The 18,388-nt window shown below is 41.0% G+C and overlaps 1 protein-coding gene across 2 annotated transcripts in view; it reads right to left on the minus strand.

Annotated features, from left to right (window-relative positions):
* Positions 1 to 4,072: 4,072 nt before the first annotated feature.
* TNIP1 (TNFAIP3 interacting protein 1) overlaps positions 4,073 to 18,388 on the minus strand; it is a 143,043-nt gene continuing 128,727 nt past the window's right edge. For both annotated transcript variants that reach the window (XM_082254127.1, XM_082254126.1), the window contains 5 exons: positions 17,982 to 18,107; positions 13,920 to 13,985; positions 10,410 to 10,598; positions 10,240 to 10,330; positions 4,073 to 4,730 (listed from right to left, as the gene is read on the minus strand). In XM_082254127.1, coding sequence (XP_082110253.1) covers positions 4,687 to 4,730; positions 10,240 to 10,330; positions 10,410 to 10,598; positions 13,920 to 13,985; positions 17,982 to 18,107 — 516 coding nt within the window. In that variant the 3' untranslated portion in view covers positions 4,073 to 4,686. The remainder of the gene's footprint in view (positions 4,731 to 10,239; positions 10,331 to 10,409; positions 10,599 to 13,919; positions 13,986 to 17,981; positions 18,108 to 18,388) is intronic.

Below are 18,388 nucleotides of genomic sequence, written 5' to 3' on the forward strand. Positions count from 1 at the left end.
TTGTAACTTTACAAAAAAGGAGATACAATTCAACTTTATGCACTGTAATATGTTGCAACATACTGCTCTGTGTAAAACTACACATCCTATCCTTCTTTTGTCACTGCATGTCAAGACAGTGTATTGGTGAAGCAATAGGACACAGGGCAGATGTGCTTGTCTGTACTTAAAGGAGAAGTACAGCCAAACCTCGTTTGGTGGAATTCTCCTGTGGATCACAGGAGTGCAGATCCTTTTGCACCCCTGTGACCCATTTTCAGAAAACAGTGGGTGGAAACCCCACTATTGGCAGACGTCACAGAGCCAGTCCAAGCTCCGGGAAAGATTGCAATCATATGGTCAGGATCCACTCACATGCCTGGACCAGCACCCAGCTCATCCTCACAGCAAGACAGAGAGCCTAAGCCATCTGCTCCTGCCCCCACCACAGTCCAGTGCTCCAGTGATCACAGATAATCAATAATCTGACTGCACTTCATTTCTAACAGCTGGCATCCAATTGGTTGCTTTGGGTTTCAAAGGTATCTGCTTTTTCCAGCATGTAATAAAAATGCCAACTCTTCTCTGTCCATGGACAGCAACAAATGTTGTGTCTCCTGATTTATTATTTTAGTAATTCTGTTTCTGTCAAGGTTGTAGATAAATGACACCAGCGTCTTTCTCTTCTTGGGTTACAAATGGCCTTGAATTGTCAAATGATCTTCTTGATAATAATTGCTTGCACTACTCTACAGTCAATGTCATTGCCCAATTATTTTCTCCAAAATTATTTTGTCTGTAAGCTGTCTTAATTGGCTAGTAGAGTAGCAAAACTGTTTGAACAGAAATAATAATCAGGCCCTCCAACATGATCAACTCCATATTCCACTCGTGGGCTTCTACTTGGTTAGAGAAATGTACAGGCTGCCATTGCTGACCCCTTCTGACATTGCTAGGTGTCTAGTGGTTATGCTTATTCTTAAGCCTCCATATTTTTGACCCAGAACATGAAAAAGATACATCATCAGCACACCAACAAGTTTGTTTTAAAGTGCAAAGCTCCTCTCTATTCCATGATCACACAGAAAGACAACATTTCAGGACCACACAGGTGTCCTTCATCAGGCATGCAAAAAAAAAAAAAGAGCTTTGCACTTCAAACAAACTTGGCGCTTTGCTAACATATCTTTTCCATATCCTATACCTATACCAAGACTAGTCTTGAGTCATTGCAGTAACTTTTTAACCACATGGTTCATTTCAGTATGGTGTGCGAAAGAATATACTCCATGACTGACTTAGAATAAATATGAAGATCAGGAAGTTTAGAGAAAAGGCAAAATTCTTATCTGTATACTTGTTTTGGGTTAGTGATTAAAAAAGTATTGAAGTCAAAGGATCAGAATGACCCTACAGACAGCTAGCCCTGGAAGAATAAAAGGAAACGGTCATCTCCATGAAAAACTTTCAGGAAAGTTGTCTTTGCTTTACCAAATAAAAAAATAAAAAAAAACTCTTTGCAAAAGTTTTCGGACAGAAGCTCCGGAGCAGAGTGTTTTGTACTGGATCTGGGTGCTCAACAAACTAGAAGATACATATCCAAAAGAGAAAGAGGCACTCACATAGCTTGAGCGGTGAACACTCAAGGATAACGCTTATTGTAACATTTTGATAAGGTGCAAGTCCTGAGGACAAACTTTCGGCTCAACAAAACGTAGAAATAAACCTTATCAAAGAGTGTTAAACTTTCAAGCCCGTGAGTGCTGCCCTATCTTTCAGATATTATTATTTATATAATGAAAAGTCACAAAAACAGGAAAAGGGAGCAAAAGCAAGTTTAAAAAAAAAAGAGGAGGTTTTCTAACAGTTTGAGTATTTTTATTTTTATGAATGAAGGGAAAGTGCTGTAATAATGACAGTGAGGAATAAAAAGTGTGTTGAAATGAGAAAATTCTTCTTGCCCATAGCAACGAATCAGAATAACTCTTTTGTTTTCAACTCTGCATTGAAGAAATGACAAATTGGCAGCTGAACAATTGCTACTAGAAAATGAGGTTGTCATAAATAGGTCCCAGGGTTGTTTTCCAAGATGGCGTCTGTTATCCCAGGGGCTATACTGGATCAGAATTTTACAAATGTCCTACTTTAGTTACTTAAACTATAATAAACGAAGCACCAGCAAGGCAACTATTTCAGAAGAGGCCAGCAGTGGCAACACTGCAAATTTAGTGATGTATTCCTTTACCAAAAAACTCCCTATTACTCAAACCCCCTATAATGACCTTCCTTTTACCTGCATGCCCATTTTTCCATGTATGCTGCACAGTCATTGGTTATATTAGAAATTAGTGGTTATCTCCGTTCAATTCAACAGAGATGTATAGAAAAAAATGGATCCTCCTCAAGCACATGCAAGGCCAGTCTCCCAATACAATTTGGACCAATTATCACCTGATACATTTGTTGTAAAATAGTATCTATTCATGTCCTAAAGTCCTATCAAGTCACATTATAAGTATACTGCATAAGCTGCCACCATAAGCCTTAAATAATGCTAGCTGCTTGGCTATGTCCTGCCTCAATACAGCTGAGCCATAGATCCTAGGCATACAGCAAATTAAAGTCGGAGGTAATAGAATGTTAGCTACTCCCAGTCTTTAGGTAGTATCCTAAAAGTCAGTTAAAATGTTCCATTTTGTCTATTTCCCTTTCTTCTTCCTGGCAATAAAGACAGATCTAAAGTGGAACTAAACTCACCAATTTAAAGGTTTCCAAAAAAGTTATGGTCAAGGCATACCTCTGGTGATAACGGTCACAGCTGATAATGTGCTTGTCAGTCCACAACCCAACATTCAAGCCCTCAAATGGCTTATCGTAGGTGCAGCACCGTGGCAAATCTAAACAGAGGCTAAGTTGTGCCATGTCTAGTAGTAAAGGATGGGAGGGTTTAGTTCTACTTTATTGACTACAAGTCAGAATTTTACACATGTCCTGCTTGAGTTACCTAAACTATAATAAACAAAGCACCATCATGGCAACTATTTTATTTCAGAAGAGGCCAGCAGTGGCAGTACTGAATATTTTGTGACAGTTTTCGTTTAACGAAAAACTCCCTATTACTCAGACAAAAGTTCAAGGGAAACTTCCTATTGTCCAAAAGTCTCCATCATCGACTGATTCACACTGGGGCCTGCTAGCTTGCCTTTCACTGGTCCCAGTGGAGGCCCTTCTTGTGGTACGCAGTTTCTTTCTGAGCACTTCAGATTCTTTACAAGCCTACTAGGAGCTATAATCCACAAGGTGTTCTGGATCTGGCCCAGACCCCCGTACCAGCTTGACATACCTCATACACTTACTGTAAAAGTCTTTCCTGACTTTAAAAACCCCATGCAATAACATAACCGCTACCTCCTAGCTTAACTCAGGCAGACAGACTTGGGAGCAGAGCATCAAGAGGTACTCATTCCTTTCAAGAACTGTCAACCCTTGACTTTCTGCATAGCTAATTATCCACCTTTTGCATAGCGGTGTTAAACATACAAGAATCCTCTATTTGCCCTGAATAGCACAGCTTCTGCTAACCCATCATATAGCCAATGTGTATCTCACACCATTCTATATCTCACCTGCATGTTCCAATCACCTCTCTGAAACAATATATTGAAATCATCACTTCAAAAAATTGTCGGAAGAGGTTTTTTTTTTTAAGTCTTAGCATCAAGATCTTATTCACTTTAGCATTAACAGTCTCTGTTCCACCTCCGCAGCATACAAGCAGAGTCAACTCTTATTTACTGCTGAGCAAAACTAATGGGAGGTGAATTGTGGAAGACAAGCATGTCTTATCAAATAGAAATGAAAATCAAGCGTTTCATGTGGACCTGTCGTATAGACTATACATACTGTAACACATATATTAGCTGCAGAGGATCCCTACCATACCGAGATAGTACAATATACTAGTCTATGCTAGCAATGCACTATTATTAAACTGATGTCAGTAATTCCTGGTGAATTAGGGGGCTGCCCCATCCTAAAAAATGGCTTCCCACATTCGGTGTACAATAAAATATTTTAAGTGGGCGTGAAGTACAAAAATATATCCATTCCCTGTTTTGCTGAATGCAGCCCTCTAATATATTTTATTTTTCTTAGCCTTGTAGTACCATCTGCAATTTCCTCTGTTATGAATAATATTAGACTGGAAATAATTGATAACAATATTGTTCTAACTGGGTATGTTTAGACTGAAGTGGTAAGAACAATTGAGATAATGATTACTGACAGACTCAATTGAAAGCCTTTACAGGCAATAAGAGACATCCAAGTGATGAATTAAATATTAATACAGTAATTATTTAAGCCCAGCTGGACCGTGTCATCATACACGCATTGAAATTAAAAAGAATAGGCTAGTAAAAGGTTTTCAAATTGTGTTCCATACATTGTTATTCATTTCATTAAGCTTTCTGAAATAACTCCATCTTTATTCAATCATCACTGACCAATCTTCAGCCTGCTACAGAATGTTAAACATGTCAACTATTGTAAGCTCAGAAACTGGCTAAAAGAACGCAACGATGCTACATGCAGAAAGGTCGCGGTACCAACAGAATGGCTAAAAGGATGTAATGATCCCACACAAATAAAGGAAGGAGTGCCAGAACAAATTGCATCACAAAGTGCCCTTGCCTTCATAGTACCCACTCAGGTTGGTCTTTGATGATTTTGGGTTCCTCGCTTGGCGCCATCTAAAACAAATAAAAAAAAAATGTGAATATAGTGGGAGTAACCATATTGCTTAATATGGGGGATTTTATAGAAAAAAATTGTAGGAAAATGTCTATTGCCTACATTAACCAATCAAACAGTGCCATAAAATGACTAGAATGTGGTTGGTTGGCCATAGGCAAAGTTATTTTTTACAATTAGTGGTTAAGTCTTTTTTTAAACATCTTGTCCATGGGCATCAGACTCTAAACGCAGGTCAAATGCAGCCACCGTAAGTATGATTTTAGGGAAAAACAGATCACTTTTGAGATATGTTTATTATATTTTTACATTGCATCTTCATTATCTTGTACGGAACAATAAAGGCATATCATAAGCAGAATAGAGCAGACTTCATTCACAAAAGCAAATCCGGGTTTAAGGCAAATAGAATATGCACTTTTGCAAGTGCAGTTGCTCCAGAGCTTAGTATGAGGGAAAGCTCTGCTGACTTCTATCATCCAATCATGGTCAAGCAAAAATGCTGCTTTTTTTTTTTTTTTCCTTGCATGTGATTGAGTATTCTTTGCAAAGTGAAGCTTTACCTTGTTTACTAAGCTCTGGAGAAATTGCACTTGCAGATTGCAATTGCACTTGGGGTTGATTTACTAAAGGCAAATTGAGTGTGCACTTTGTAAGTGTAGTTGCGCTCGGCAAGGGCATTTGCTCCAGAGTTTAGTAAATGAGAGGGAGCTTTACTGACGTCCATCATCTAATCATGTGCAAGCAAAAATGCGTCCCCCCCCCCTGCATGTGATTCTTTGCGAAGTGAAGCTTTACCACTGTTGCTAAGCTCTGGAGCTAATGCCCTTGCTAAAAGCAACTGCACTTGCAAAGTGCTTGCTCTCTTTGTCTTTGTAAATTACCCCTTATATTTGCCTTTTTTAAATCAACTCCACAAAGACATGTGGCAAAAGCAAAAATGCATATTAACACAAGAATTTATGTGTTTCTATCCTGTGTTGGCACACATCAGCTGGGAGAGAGATTACAATTTTCAGTCTTTGGATTCAGGAGAATTTAGGAGCAAAGGATTGGGGATCATAATATGTTACCACACCATACAAGCCAATTGAAACAATGCATTCCAGAACCTTATAAAGATTCTTTGGAAACACATCTGAGCAGCAAAACATGAACACCCACGTACAGAATTCCTGCAGGTAAAAAAAGCCTTTTATAGCACAGGGATATTTTCATTTTACCTGCCAAGATTCCCAATACAGTACAAAATGACTATGCAGTAAGAGGAGGAGTTAAATGATAGGGGACATGGTTAAGGTCAAGGGCTCTCTTTAGGGGTTAGGTGTTGAGGGTGTTAAACAGAATGTCACTTTGCTCTTCCAGGGCACTCCTGACCCACTAATATTTACCTTCCCCATGCTTCCCACCACCACTATCTTTCCTTGTGGGAACCCTGTGTCAGATCATACATAAAGTAAATGACCTTCGTCTCTCCCCCACATGTCAGTGTTTGAGCCTGGTGATTGGCCACTCGTGGCTGAGCACTACATCATTGGAGAAAGGGTAGAAGGTTCCCATACCTGGAAAATGTAATATTTCTTAACACTCTCAAATGGAGCTGAGAGAGAAAGACAAGATATTAGTGGGCGGGGGTATCTTATAAGGAGAATATGTTACTTTCCTTTCATTAAGCAGAGAATATGTTACTTTCCTTTCAAAGAGATAGATTCACTTTATGTGTCAAGTAACAACTTAATGGTTAAAGAGTTCAACCCAAAAGTGGATGCTCTGCTTATCTGTCTGCTCCCCCCTCCGGTGCCACATTTGGCACCTTTTATTGGCGGGGGGAGCAGGTACCTGCTTTTGACAGGTACCTGTCCCCACTTTCATTGCACCTCGCCTTGCCCCCCGCTGCTGGGCCATTCAGAAAGCGCAGTGCACTTTGCGCAGTAGGGAGTCAGCTTCACTGCCAATTTCCCTTACAGGCTATGGTGGCAGCAGCACTTGAGAGCCGATGGAAATATTAGCAGGGGTACCGACATCACTGGATTACAGGACAGGTGTCCTAATAATGTGCTTCCCGGAAAAGAAGACCTACTGTTATTTTCGGAGAGGGCTGCAATATAAGCCCTACCCTGAAAATAAGCCCTAGTTTAAAGTGTTTGTAAAATCCTAGAATCCGCTCTATTACTGTTTTATACAATGTCCAATGTGTGTGTTTCTGTATTATAATTGTGTCAGATACCTTTGGTACAGCACCGCTCAGCTGATCTCCCGCTGCTCTCCTCTTCTCCTAGCTGTCAGCGGGGGATCTCAGCCCCTCCCCTCTGCAGTGCTCAGAGCAGGTCACAGAAGCGCTGAGTATTATATTTGTGTGAAATACCTTCATTACAGTGCTTCTGTGACCCGCTTTGAGCACTGCAGAGGGGAGGGGCTGAGATCCCCCGCTGACAGCTGGAAGAAGAGAAAGAGAGCAGTGGGAGATCAGCTGAGTGCCAAGCAGCGCTGTCCTGAAGGTATTTCTGACAATTATAATACAGAAACACACACATTGGACATTATACGGTATAATACTAGGAGAAGAGAGCTCCAGGGGGGGGTCACGGAAGCGCTGAACGATGCTCTAACAAAGATATTTCACACAATTATAATACAGGAACACACACATTGGACATTATATAATACTAACAATAAAGTGGATTCTAGGATTTTACAAACACTTTTACTCGGTTCACACAGGGGATTCCTGACAGGCAGGGAGGGAGAGGGGGAGAGAAGACAGCACATTACATGATAAGACCTACCCTGAAAATAAGACCTACTGTGTCTTTTAGTGCCAAAATATAATATAAGTCCAGGTCTTATTTTCTGGGAAACACGGTATTAAAATGTAATTAAATACTGTACATTTTTTGTGGGGTGCTGGAGCACCGCTTTAAGTCTCTTAAATGAACTCCAGCTTTTGATACACTTTACATAGTTCGTACTAAGTCCCTCAGTAACTTGTGAGGTCCGCTGGATGTGCGTTATACATACTGAGGCTACATACAGCATACCGCAATGTGTTCCGGGTTCGAACCAATACTTCCTGTCTCATACCCGGACCACAGTAGAGTCTATGTGATTGGCGCTCAGCCATTCAGAGAAAGCGATGTACTCTAGCAATAAATACAAAGAGTCAGAGGTTGTGACATAATCAGTTTGGCGCTCTGGCTCTGCCAATAAGAGAAAGCTTGGTATTCATTGCTAGAATACATCGCTTTCTCTGAATGGCTGAGTGCTGATCAGATAGACTCTACTGTGTTCCAGGTATGAGACCGGAAGTCTCGGCTTGAACACAGTGCGGTATGCCGTATGTAGCCTCAGCTACATACAGTTTATACCGCACATCCAGCAGCCTCATATGCTAGTGAGGGACATAGTTCGTTTGGGCCAAGCAGGTCCAGATGAACTATGCAAAGTGTATCAAAAGCTGGAGTTCAGCTTTAAGAGTTTGCTTAAAGGAGAAGTATGGCCAAAGCTCTGCATACTTCTCCTGTGGGTCACAGGAGTGCACTTAGTTCTGCACTTCTGTGACCCAGATTCAGCTGACCACAAGCTAAAGGCAGCTGCCAGCTGATGTCACAGAGCTGGTCCATGCTCTGCAGGGATCCGGACAATAATGTTGGGATCCACCCAGTTTCTTGACCAGCAGCTGGCTCAGCCTTTTAGCAAGCTGCTGAGAGGCTGAGCCATCCACTCTTACTCCCCTCCACAGTCCAGCGCTCCAGTAAGTGCTAGAGTGGCAGAGCACTGGCAGTCACTGCTCTGTGTTCAGAGCAGACCTGTCAACTGAGTGATCAGCGGGTTTTGAAAATGCAGTTCTTGGTGCAGATCCAGCAGAGAAGAGCTGAAGCCATTTAGGTGAGTATGTAGGTATGGTTTCTTTTTTTATGTTTAATTCTGCACTTCTCTTTTAAGGCTCCATTCACACCTGGGTGTTTTTGAGCGTTTTTCAGCTCCAAAAACGCAAAAAAAAAAACGTTCCTAAACGCCCAACAAGTAAAACCCCATTAATTTAAATGGCCCCTGTTCACATCTGAGCGTTTTGCAAAACGCCTGTAGCTGAAAAAAGTACATTAGCTTCTTTTTGGGCTGATTACCAGCGGTTTTGATAGATGTCAATGCCTGCCTCCAAAAATGCCTGAAAAAAACGCCTGAAAATCGCAGTAAAAAACACGCAAAAATGCTACGCTCAAGTGTGAATGCAGCCTAAGTGTTGGGGGAAGAGATAAAGCTGAACCAGGCACACAACAGCATACTGGCAGGAGAAAGGCTTTTCTACTATGTATAACCTAGGTTAATGGCAGCAAGGTGGCTCGGCTGTGCCAGATCACGTACCCAGTACGTGATCTGAAACTTCTGAATAGGGGGCGCGCTTGCCACCAGCGAGCCGGCAATGCTGTGATTAAACACAGCAGATGTCGATCACCGGGTGTTGGCCAATAGATTATCACAGGAAGATCGTCATGAATTTACACAGGACAGGGCTCTGCCTATGGAAACAAGGCGGAGCCCTGTCTGGTCGTCGGGGAAGTAATAGATTTTCTTTCCCCACAAAGCAGGGAATAAAATTGATTACTTTCCTTAGTAAAAACACCTTCCACAGTACACCAAAGCACATGCTAGGCACAAATGTAACCCTTTGATAGCCCTAAATGTTTAACCCCTTCCCAGCCAGTATTAGTAGTACAGTGACTGTGCATATTTTTAGCACTGATCACTGTATTAGTGTCACTGGTTCCCAAACCAAAAAGTTTAAAAAAAACACAAAAGTGTCAGTGTCCAAAAGTCCGCCGCAATATCGCATTCCTGCTATAATTCGCTTATTGCCGCCATTACTAGTATAAAAAAAAATTTAATAAATTAAAATTCCAATATATATCCCATAGTTTGTAGACGCTATAACTTTTGCGAAAACCAATCAATATACGCTTATTGGGATTCTTTTTACCAAAAATATGAATACATATTGGCCTAAATGTATGAAGAAATTCGATTTTTTTTTTTAATTTTTTTCTATTGGTTATGTTTTATAGCAAAAAGTTTAAAATATTGTTATCTTATTCAAAATTGTCAGTATTTATTTGTTTATAGCGCAAAAAATAAAAAAAATGCAGGTGATCAAATACCACCAAAAGACATCTCTATTTGTGGGAAAAAAGGACCTAAATTTCATTTGGGTACAGCATTGCATGGCTGTGCAATAGTCAGTTAAAGAAACGCAGTGGCCTGGTTATGAAGGGCGGCAAATCTTCCGGAGGTCAAGTGGTTAAACTTTACTCTGGTTGTTTTTTGAAGATAGTGTATTCAAAGATTAAGTGAAATGTCAATAACTTACCATTTTTATGACCCTCTGCTGGAAAAAGAACCAGTTTCTTCACAAAAAGTACATATTCTTACATTTGCCTTTACACTTTTCTGGTACTATCAGGATTACAATACAGCCAAGTGAAATTTTAAGATCAGGTCCGAAACATTACTCACCCTGCTCCTTCTTTCTTGCTTTTGGCATCTCTACTCCCTTTGGTTTATGTGGACGCTGAGGTGCATTGGGGACTTTACATTGATACGCAGGCTGTGAACAGAGTAAGAGTTAGAGTAGATCGATGCATGGAAGCCCTAGAATATAAAACAAGCTGGATATGAAAACTCACTGGAGGACCATTAGGCAAGTCTTGAACTTGGCTATGTTCTAGGTTAAACACCGGAGGTGGGTAGCAGATTTGCCAATCATCAAAGCCTTGGTAAATTAAACCAGGAGGGCTATATGGGTGTTGGGGATATGCGTATGGTGGACATGCAGGTCCTGCATGGGGATCTTGATTGTATCTTTCTCTTAAAGCCTGAAATGTAAATCAGAAAGAAGTCATAAAGACAGTACAGGGCTGGTGAATTACCAAACATTTCATCTTGGCTTATAAAAGCAGTTTGTTCTGCATTCACTGTGTAAACTGTATTCCAAAGCTGCCATGTCTCAGACTAATCAGAAATTGCATATGTCCAAGAAATTGTGCTGCTCCCACTGCCTTTAATGAACTCTTTGGAGATGTAGTTTCAGGGGTTTCAGTCCTTACCCTCCAGGAGCTCAAAATCTAAGGTCATACAAACACATACTGGGCAGTATGGACTGGAGCCAGTTAACTTACCAGCATGTCTTTCGAGTGTGGGAGGAAACTGGAGTATACAAAAGGAAAACCACACAAGCACAGGGAGAACATGCAAGCAGCCATGCAGGTGCAGATGCTGGTCCCCAAATGTACACACTGTGTCTGAGATACACACTCGCACCCACATGGTTGTCCAATTGGGACCAGCAGCTGCGGCCATGCATACACGATGTCCCAATAGACATGAAAAGGACTGCCTGTGTGGATGCGCAGAACACCAGTACATCCCATGTGGGCAAAAACAGCCCATTGAATGGGTGTACCAATAGGTATGACATTGTGGATCAGACCTTGGAAAGTGAGAGGGAGATTGGGAAGTAAATATGGATAATGACTGGACATATATTTCAGCCCCCACCCAAGTAGGATTATTGGGTTACTGATATCCTAAACCACATGGCCATCAGGAAGTGTAACTTAGGCACTCCCTGCAATACAAAGGTGAAATAGCAGCACTGAGTAGGCAAGTTCACTCCCTTTACACCATTGGAGTGTTGCAATTGATAACAATATTAGGCAATAAAAAGGTAATAGAATGGGTATACATTTTTTGTTTTTAGTTTTTCGGTTAAAAAAGGAGAAGAAAAATGGCGATAATGGTTTTAGACACTTTAATTATTTTACAGATCAAGTTGACATGTATTTTTTTTTTATGTAAGAACTTTTATAAGCACTATTTTTCTTTTTACAAAAGGTGTATTTGGGAAGAGTGCAAGCAACATCTATAGGTAAATCCGCACTGTGTGCTAAACACGGATTCAATAGGATTTTATTACATATGAATTCAATTTTTATTTTGACTTACAGTAAAAGCACTTCACTTCCTATGAAAGCACAAAAAATCTATTTCACATTTAAGCATTTGACAAACACTCTGTGGCAAAGCCTTTACTTAACTAATGTTGAATGGCAATTAATCTCTATTCATCATAAGTATAATTGCAGCTGAGCCCTGTACAGTTTCATTAATGCAGCCAAGATGACGCAGAGACGATGACTCACCGCTCTCTATGTCAATAAATCTTTGTGCAGGGGAGTGTGACCCCTTACTGTGCGGCTAAGACTACTAAATGAATCCGATTATAATTGTAAAGGAGAAATAAGGGATCAGTAAACCCTAAAAATGAGCTGCCTTATAGAAAAGAAAATAATCCTGGGGTTATTTAAGCAATGGAGTGAAAAGTATATGTCAGGGCTAAATAAAAAAATAAATAAAAATCAGTAAAATTTTTTCAATATGTGCACATTTCTCCAAGTTTTATAAAAAAACATTAAAATCCCAAATAGTATTGTCAGCCCTTCCTGCTGGGCTACAGAACGGCTATCAATTCCAAGCCTTAGATGCAAAGTGTTGTAAAATAGAGTATGAGGAGAAGAACTTTTTGTTGGCTAAACTGTTCTGCACAATCAGTGCTCCCTTATCATGGTCATTAAAGTGGTAGTTAACTGCAGCAGAGTTTAAAAAATAGAGTCCATATTGCTTTAATAATTCTTTAGTGACACCTTGGATTTCACCTACCAGGGACTGGCCATTCCTGTACACCCTTTCTAGGAAAATTCCCATTTGGACTTTGTTCTTTAACTTCTTTTCCATCTACTTGCAGTTTGCTCTTTATGCTGTGTTTCTGATCTTGGGAAAGAGGTTTGTCCTCTGAAATGTGTGCAGTTTTTGTGTATTTTGATGAATTGTTCTCTTTGGGTGGGGCAGGCTTACATTAATTTAAGCTTTTCATGATATACAGATGCTGGCTTTTTTTTTTTTTTTTTTACAAAATCTTATGCATCAAAACATCTGTACCAATGCTCTTGTGCCAGTGGCCAGAGCTGGGGTCCGTAGCAGGGAGATTTAGTGCAGGGATATTGTGAGCATATCCTTTAAAACCCCCCCAAATGTCAGTTTTTACTCCAGCTTGGCAGACAGTCCCCTTTAAGAGGCAACACAAAACTCCACTAGCTATAAAGATTATGGGAAGTTAGCAGTAGTTACTGTTTAGGGTACATTCTAGTAAATATTAACTGAGTCAGAGGGAAGTTTGGTTTACTCTAACACTAATAAAAATATACTAGGTCATTTCATGGATGTTTCAGAGGGCACAAACATGCCAGATCAGCAGATAATTGGGTTCACAGTTCCAAGTCAGTAAGATGATGCGAATATTTATTAACTGCTGACACCGCCTATAAGTAATGATTTCAGAAGATAAAAACATGTAATTTTAGAGGAAATGCTAGATAATACAGTATTTAAAAGGAGAAGTATAGGAATTTAAAAAAAAACAAAAACATATATACTCATCATCAACGTGATGCCGCACGTTGCCTCTAAGACCAAGAACTGAGCGATCCCATGACTGCTCACTGGAGCTGGGGGCAGGAGATGGGCTGGGTACAGCTGGCTTCTGCTATTAGCCATGCAATGAGAGATGGATTCAGCTGTCGATCCCAAGAATATTGTCACGCTGAAGGGGCTATATGATGTGAGCCAACAATGGGCTATAGCCCCATGACTGATGACTCTGGGCCTGATGACTCTGGGTCACAGGAGCACAAATGTAAGTGGATTCCTGAGACCCAGAGAAGCATGGCCAAAAATGGCCCATACTTCTTTAAATGCTGTCTTTCCTAATTTAAGGTGAGAGCATTCCGTCAAATCAGTGACTATATTAAAAAAATGGTGCAGAATTTAAAGCCAAATGCAAGTTAAACTGAGCTTTTTGATGTTACCTGTAAATGTCTACATACATGCAGTTTTATAGACCGATGACTGTATCTCAAACACAGTTATGTACATTGATCTACTGTAGAACCTAGTGTATCAAAAGTGTGGTCAGCCTCCAGCCACACACCATCTTGCATTAAGAAGTGGAACAATAAAACAGTGTCAATGTGCTCCTCTGTTAAGTAGTAAGCCTGTATTTGTAATATACAATTATGGCTGCCACCAATATCCTGACAGGTCATTTCTATCTACAGTATATAACAGTTTAAATAGTCTACCTGTTGTCTTGTCTGGTCACGTGAGCAATCTCTCTCCTGTCGCAAGTCCTCCTGGCAAGAGCGTAACTGAAAAGAAAGGTGTACAAGAGGTTTTTACATAATCTTTATTAGCAATGTGTAACATTTGTCTTCTATCCCAAAAGCAAACATTTTAAAAGTGTACTAGCAAAAGGGTGCCCATTCAAGAATAGGAAAAATTGGAAATATAACAAACAGTGCTAAAGTAGTGTCTTTGTGGCTGTATATGCAGAAGAGGAGTTTGGAGGGTATAACAGCGGGTCATATGTGCAGGAGAGACAAATGAGATATTTTACTTCTGCAAGGGAGGATGGGGGGGAGGGGGGGGGGGAAGGCTGCTGAACTGAGCCTAACCCCGAGAGCAAAGATTGTGGGTATGGGCTCAGTGTGCAATGTGTACAGGGAGGACATGGACAGTGTTTAATATGTAATTTGTGTGGTGGGAGTGTGTGACTGCAGTCTCTAGAGGAGAAATTGAAGAGTGTTTGCTGGAGGAATATGCAAAAAGACCAATGTGCATGTGCTGAAGGAGGGAAAGATCAATGTGTGTGTGCTGGAGGAGGGATAGAAGGAAAAGACCAATGTGTGTATGTGCTGAAGAAGGAATACAGGGAAAATACCAATGTGTGTATACTGGGGTTGCGATACAGGGAAAGACTGTGTGTATGCTGGAGGAGGGATATGTGGAAAAGAACAATGTGTGTGCTGGAGGAGGGATACAGGGAAAGACCAATGTGTGTCCTAGAGGAGGGATACAGGGAAAGACCAATGTGTGTGCTGGAGGAGGGATACAGGGAAAGACCAATGTGTGTGCTGGAGGAGGGATACAGGGAAAGACCAATGTGCGTGTGCTGGAGGAGGGATACAGGGAAAGACCAATGTCCGTGTGCTGGAGGAGGGATACAGGGAAAAGACCAATGTGCGTGTGCTGGAGGAGGGATACAGGGAAAGACCAATGTGCGTGTGCTGGAGGAGGGATACAGGGAAAGACCAATGTGTGTGTGCTGGAGGAGGGATACAGGGAAAAGACCAATGTGCGTGTGCTGGAGGAGGGATACAGGGAAAGACCAATGTGCGTATGCTGGAGGAGGGATACAGGGAAAGACCAATGTGTGTGTGCTGGAGGAGGGGGTTATAAGACAAAAACCAATGTGTGTGTGCTGGAGGAGGGATACAGGGAAAGACCAATGTGGGTGTGCTGGAGGAGGGTTATAAGAGAAAAAGCAATGTGGGTGTGCTGGAGAAGGGATATAAGGGGCAAACCAATGAGTATGTGCTGGAAGAGGGATACATTAGAAAGACCAATGCTGGAGGAGAGATATAAGGATAAGACCAATGTGTGTCCTTGAGGAGGGATACATGGAAAGACCAATGTGTGTATATAGTGAAAGAGGGATATAAGGAAAAGACCAATGTGTGTGAGCTAGAGGAGGAATACAGGAGAAAACCAATGTGTGTGAGCTAGAGGAGGGATACAGGAGAAAACCAATGTGTGTGAGCTAGAGGAGGGATACAGGAGAAAATCAATGTGTGTGAGCTAGAGGAGGAATACATGAGAAAACCAATGTGTGTGAGCTAGAGGAGGAATACATGAGAAAACCAATGTGTGTGAGCTACAGTGCCTTGCGAAAGTATTCGGCCCCCTTGAACTTTTCAACCTTTTGCCACATTTCAGGCTTCAAACATAAAGATATAGAACTGTCATTTTTTGTGAAGAATCAACAAGTGGGACACAATCATGAAGTGGAACGAAATTTATTGAATATTTCAAACTTTTTTTAACAAATAAAAAACTGAAAAATTGGGCGTGCAAAATGATTCAGCCCCTTTACTTTCAGTGCAGCAAACTCTCTCCAGAAGTTCAGTGAGGATCTCTGAATGATCCAATGTTGAACTAAATGGCTAATGATGATAAATAGAATCCACCTGTGTGTAATCAAGTCTCCGTATAAATGCACCTGCACTGTGATAGTCTCAGAGGTCCGTTTAAAGCGCAGAGACCATCATGAAGAACAAGGAACACACCAGGCAGGTCCGAGATACTGTTGTGAAGAAGTTTAAAGCCAGATTTGGATGCAAAAAGATTTCCCAAGCTTTAAACAACCCAAGGAGCACTGTGCAAGCGATAATATTGAAATGGAAGAAATATCAGACCACTGCAAATCTACGAAGACCTGGCCGTCCCTCTAAACTTTCAGCTCATACAAGGAGAAGACTGATCAGAGATGCAGCCAAGAGGCCCATGATCACTCTGGATGAACTACAGAGATCTACAGCTGAGGTGGAAGACTCTGTCCATAGGACAACAATCAGTCGTATACTGCACAAATCTGGCCTTTATGGAAGAGTGGCAAGAAGAAAGCCATTTCTTAAAGATATCCATAAAAAGTGTTGTTTAAAGTTTGCCACAAGCCACCTAGGAGACACACCAAACATGTGGAAGAAGGTGCTCTGGTCAGATGAAAACAAAATCAAACTTTTTGGCAACAATGCAAAACGTTATATTTGGCGTAAAAGCAACACAGCTCATCACCCTGAACACACCATCCCCACTGTCAAACATGGTGGTGGCAGCATCATAGTGGGCCTGCTTTTCTTCAGCAGGGACAGGGAAGATGGTAAAAATTGATGGGAAAGATGGATGGACCCAAATACAGGACCATTCTGGAAGAAAACCTGATGGAGTCTGCAAAAGACCTGAGACTGGGACGGAGATTTGTCTTCCAACAAGACAATGATCCAAAACATAAAGCAAAATCTACAATGGAATGGTTCACAAATAAACATATCCAGGTGTTAGAATGGCCAAGTCAAAGCCCAGACCTGAATCCAATCGAGAATCTGTGGAAAGAACTGAAAACTGCTGTTCACAAACGCTCTCCATCCAACCTCACTGAGCTTGAGCTGTTTTGCAAGGAGGAATGGGCAAAAAGTTCAGTCTCTCGATGTGCAAAACTGATAGAGACATACCCCAAGCGACTTACAGCTGTAATCGCAGCAAAAGGTGGCGCTACAAAGTATTAACTTAAGGGGGCTGAATAATTTTGCACGCCCAATTTTTCAGTTTTTTATTTGTTAAAAAAGTTTGAAATATCCAATAAATTTCGTTCCACTTCATGATTGTGTCCCACTTGTTGTTGATTCTTCACAAAAAATTACAGTTTTATATCTTTATGTTTGAAGCCTGAAATGTGGCAAAAGGTCGAAAAGTTCAAGGGGGCCGAATACTTTTGCAAGGCACTGTAGAGGAGGGATACAGCAGAAATCCAATGTGTGTAAACTGGAGGAGGGATACAGGAGAAAGACCAATGTGTGTCTGCTGGAGGATAGACACAGGGGAAAGACCAATGTATGTATGACAGGGGACAGATACAGGGAAGATACAAATGTGTGTGCTGGGGGAGGGATACAAGAGAAAGACCAATACGGGTTTTGGAGGTGTGATGTTACTGGGGAAGGAGCAAAAGAGGTGGATTTGCACAGTGGCAAAGTGAAAGAAAATTCAGAAATCATATATTATATAGGATGTCTGGGCAAAATACAAAAAAAAAAAAAACATTCAATACATCTCAATACATCTTTACAATACAATTACAATGTATTGTCGTACCCATGTATTATAGTGAACTCCTTACATTCTATATTGAGCTGACAAAGCTGCCTCTGCTGCACTTAATATGTTGCTATCACTCTTTCCTCTCTTATCTTGTGCTTAACTACAGAACAACTCCTTCAAAATTTGCAGGGTGAAGCATTGAGGAGGTATTCTGTAGTCCAGCGGAGTAGAACTGGGGAGGGATGAACACTGTTTGGGATGTCAGTGCAACCATGGCAGTGTGATCAGCTCAAACAGATAATTAGAAACTCACTGGATCTCTGGAAGATGTATGAGTATTGCTCTGTAGGGGCCGTTGACAGCAACGTTTTTGAGAGACAAGAAACTAACTGATTAGTAGAGGTGGACTACCCCTTTGAAAGAGAACAATGTTTTAGGCGAGTACAAGAGAAGCTGTAATTGGTATGTAATGTAGCTATAAAGATCACCTGGGATTTTGCTTGAGCCAACTGTAATTGAAGCTGTTCCAGCTGTCGCTTCAGCTCCTCCTTTTCTTCATTCATTCTTTCCCGGTCACTGCGCTCCCTCTTGAAGTCTTCTTCAAAGATGGTCACCTGGACACAAAATGTGAATGTAAGAACCAAGAAAACTTCAGAGATATATTGCTTTTATGTTGTTATTGCAGGTTAGAAGATAAAAGGAGAAAACAAGTCACATAACCAGGTCTCCTCCATTATTAGGGCTCTCTCTGCTGTGTTAAGCAGAGAAAACTCCTTTGGACAACACAGACTCCACACTGCGACCCACATTGTATAAATGGGTTGAGAAGTGATATTCCCTTTTGGTAGAAATGGGCACCTAAGAGTATCCTCAACAATTCCAAATTAGCAAACAA

The sequence above is a fragment of the Pelophylax lessonae genome (genome assembly GCF_965119305.1).
Source record: "Pelophylax lessonae genome assembly, chromosome: 4".
NCBI classification, from domain to species: domain Eukaryota; kingdom Metazoa; phylum Chordata; class Amphibia; order Anura; family Ranidae; genus Pelophylax; species Pelophylax lessonae.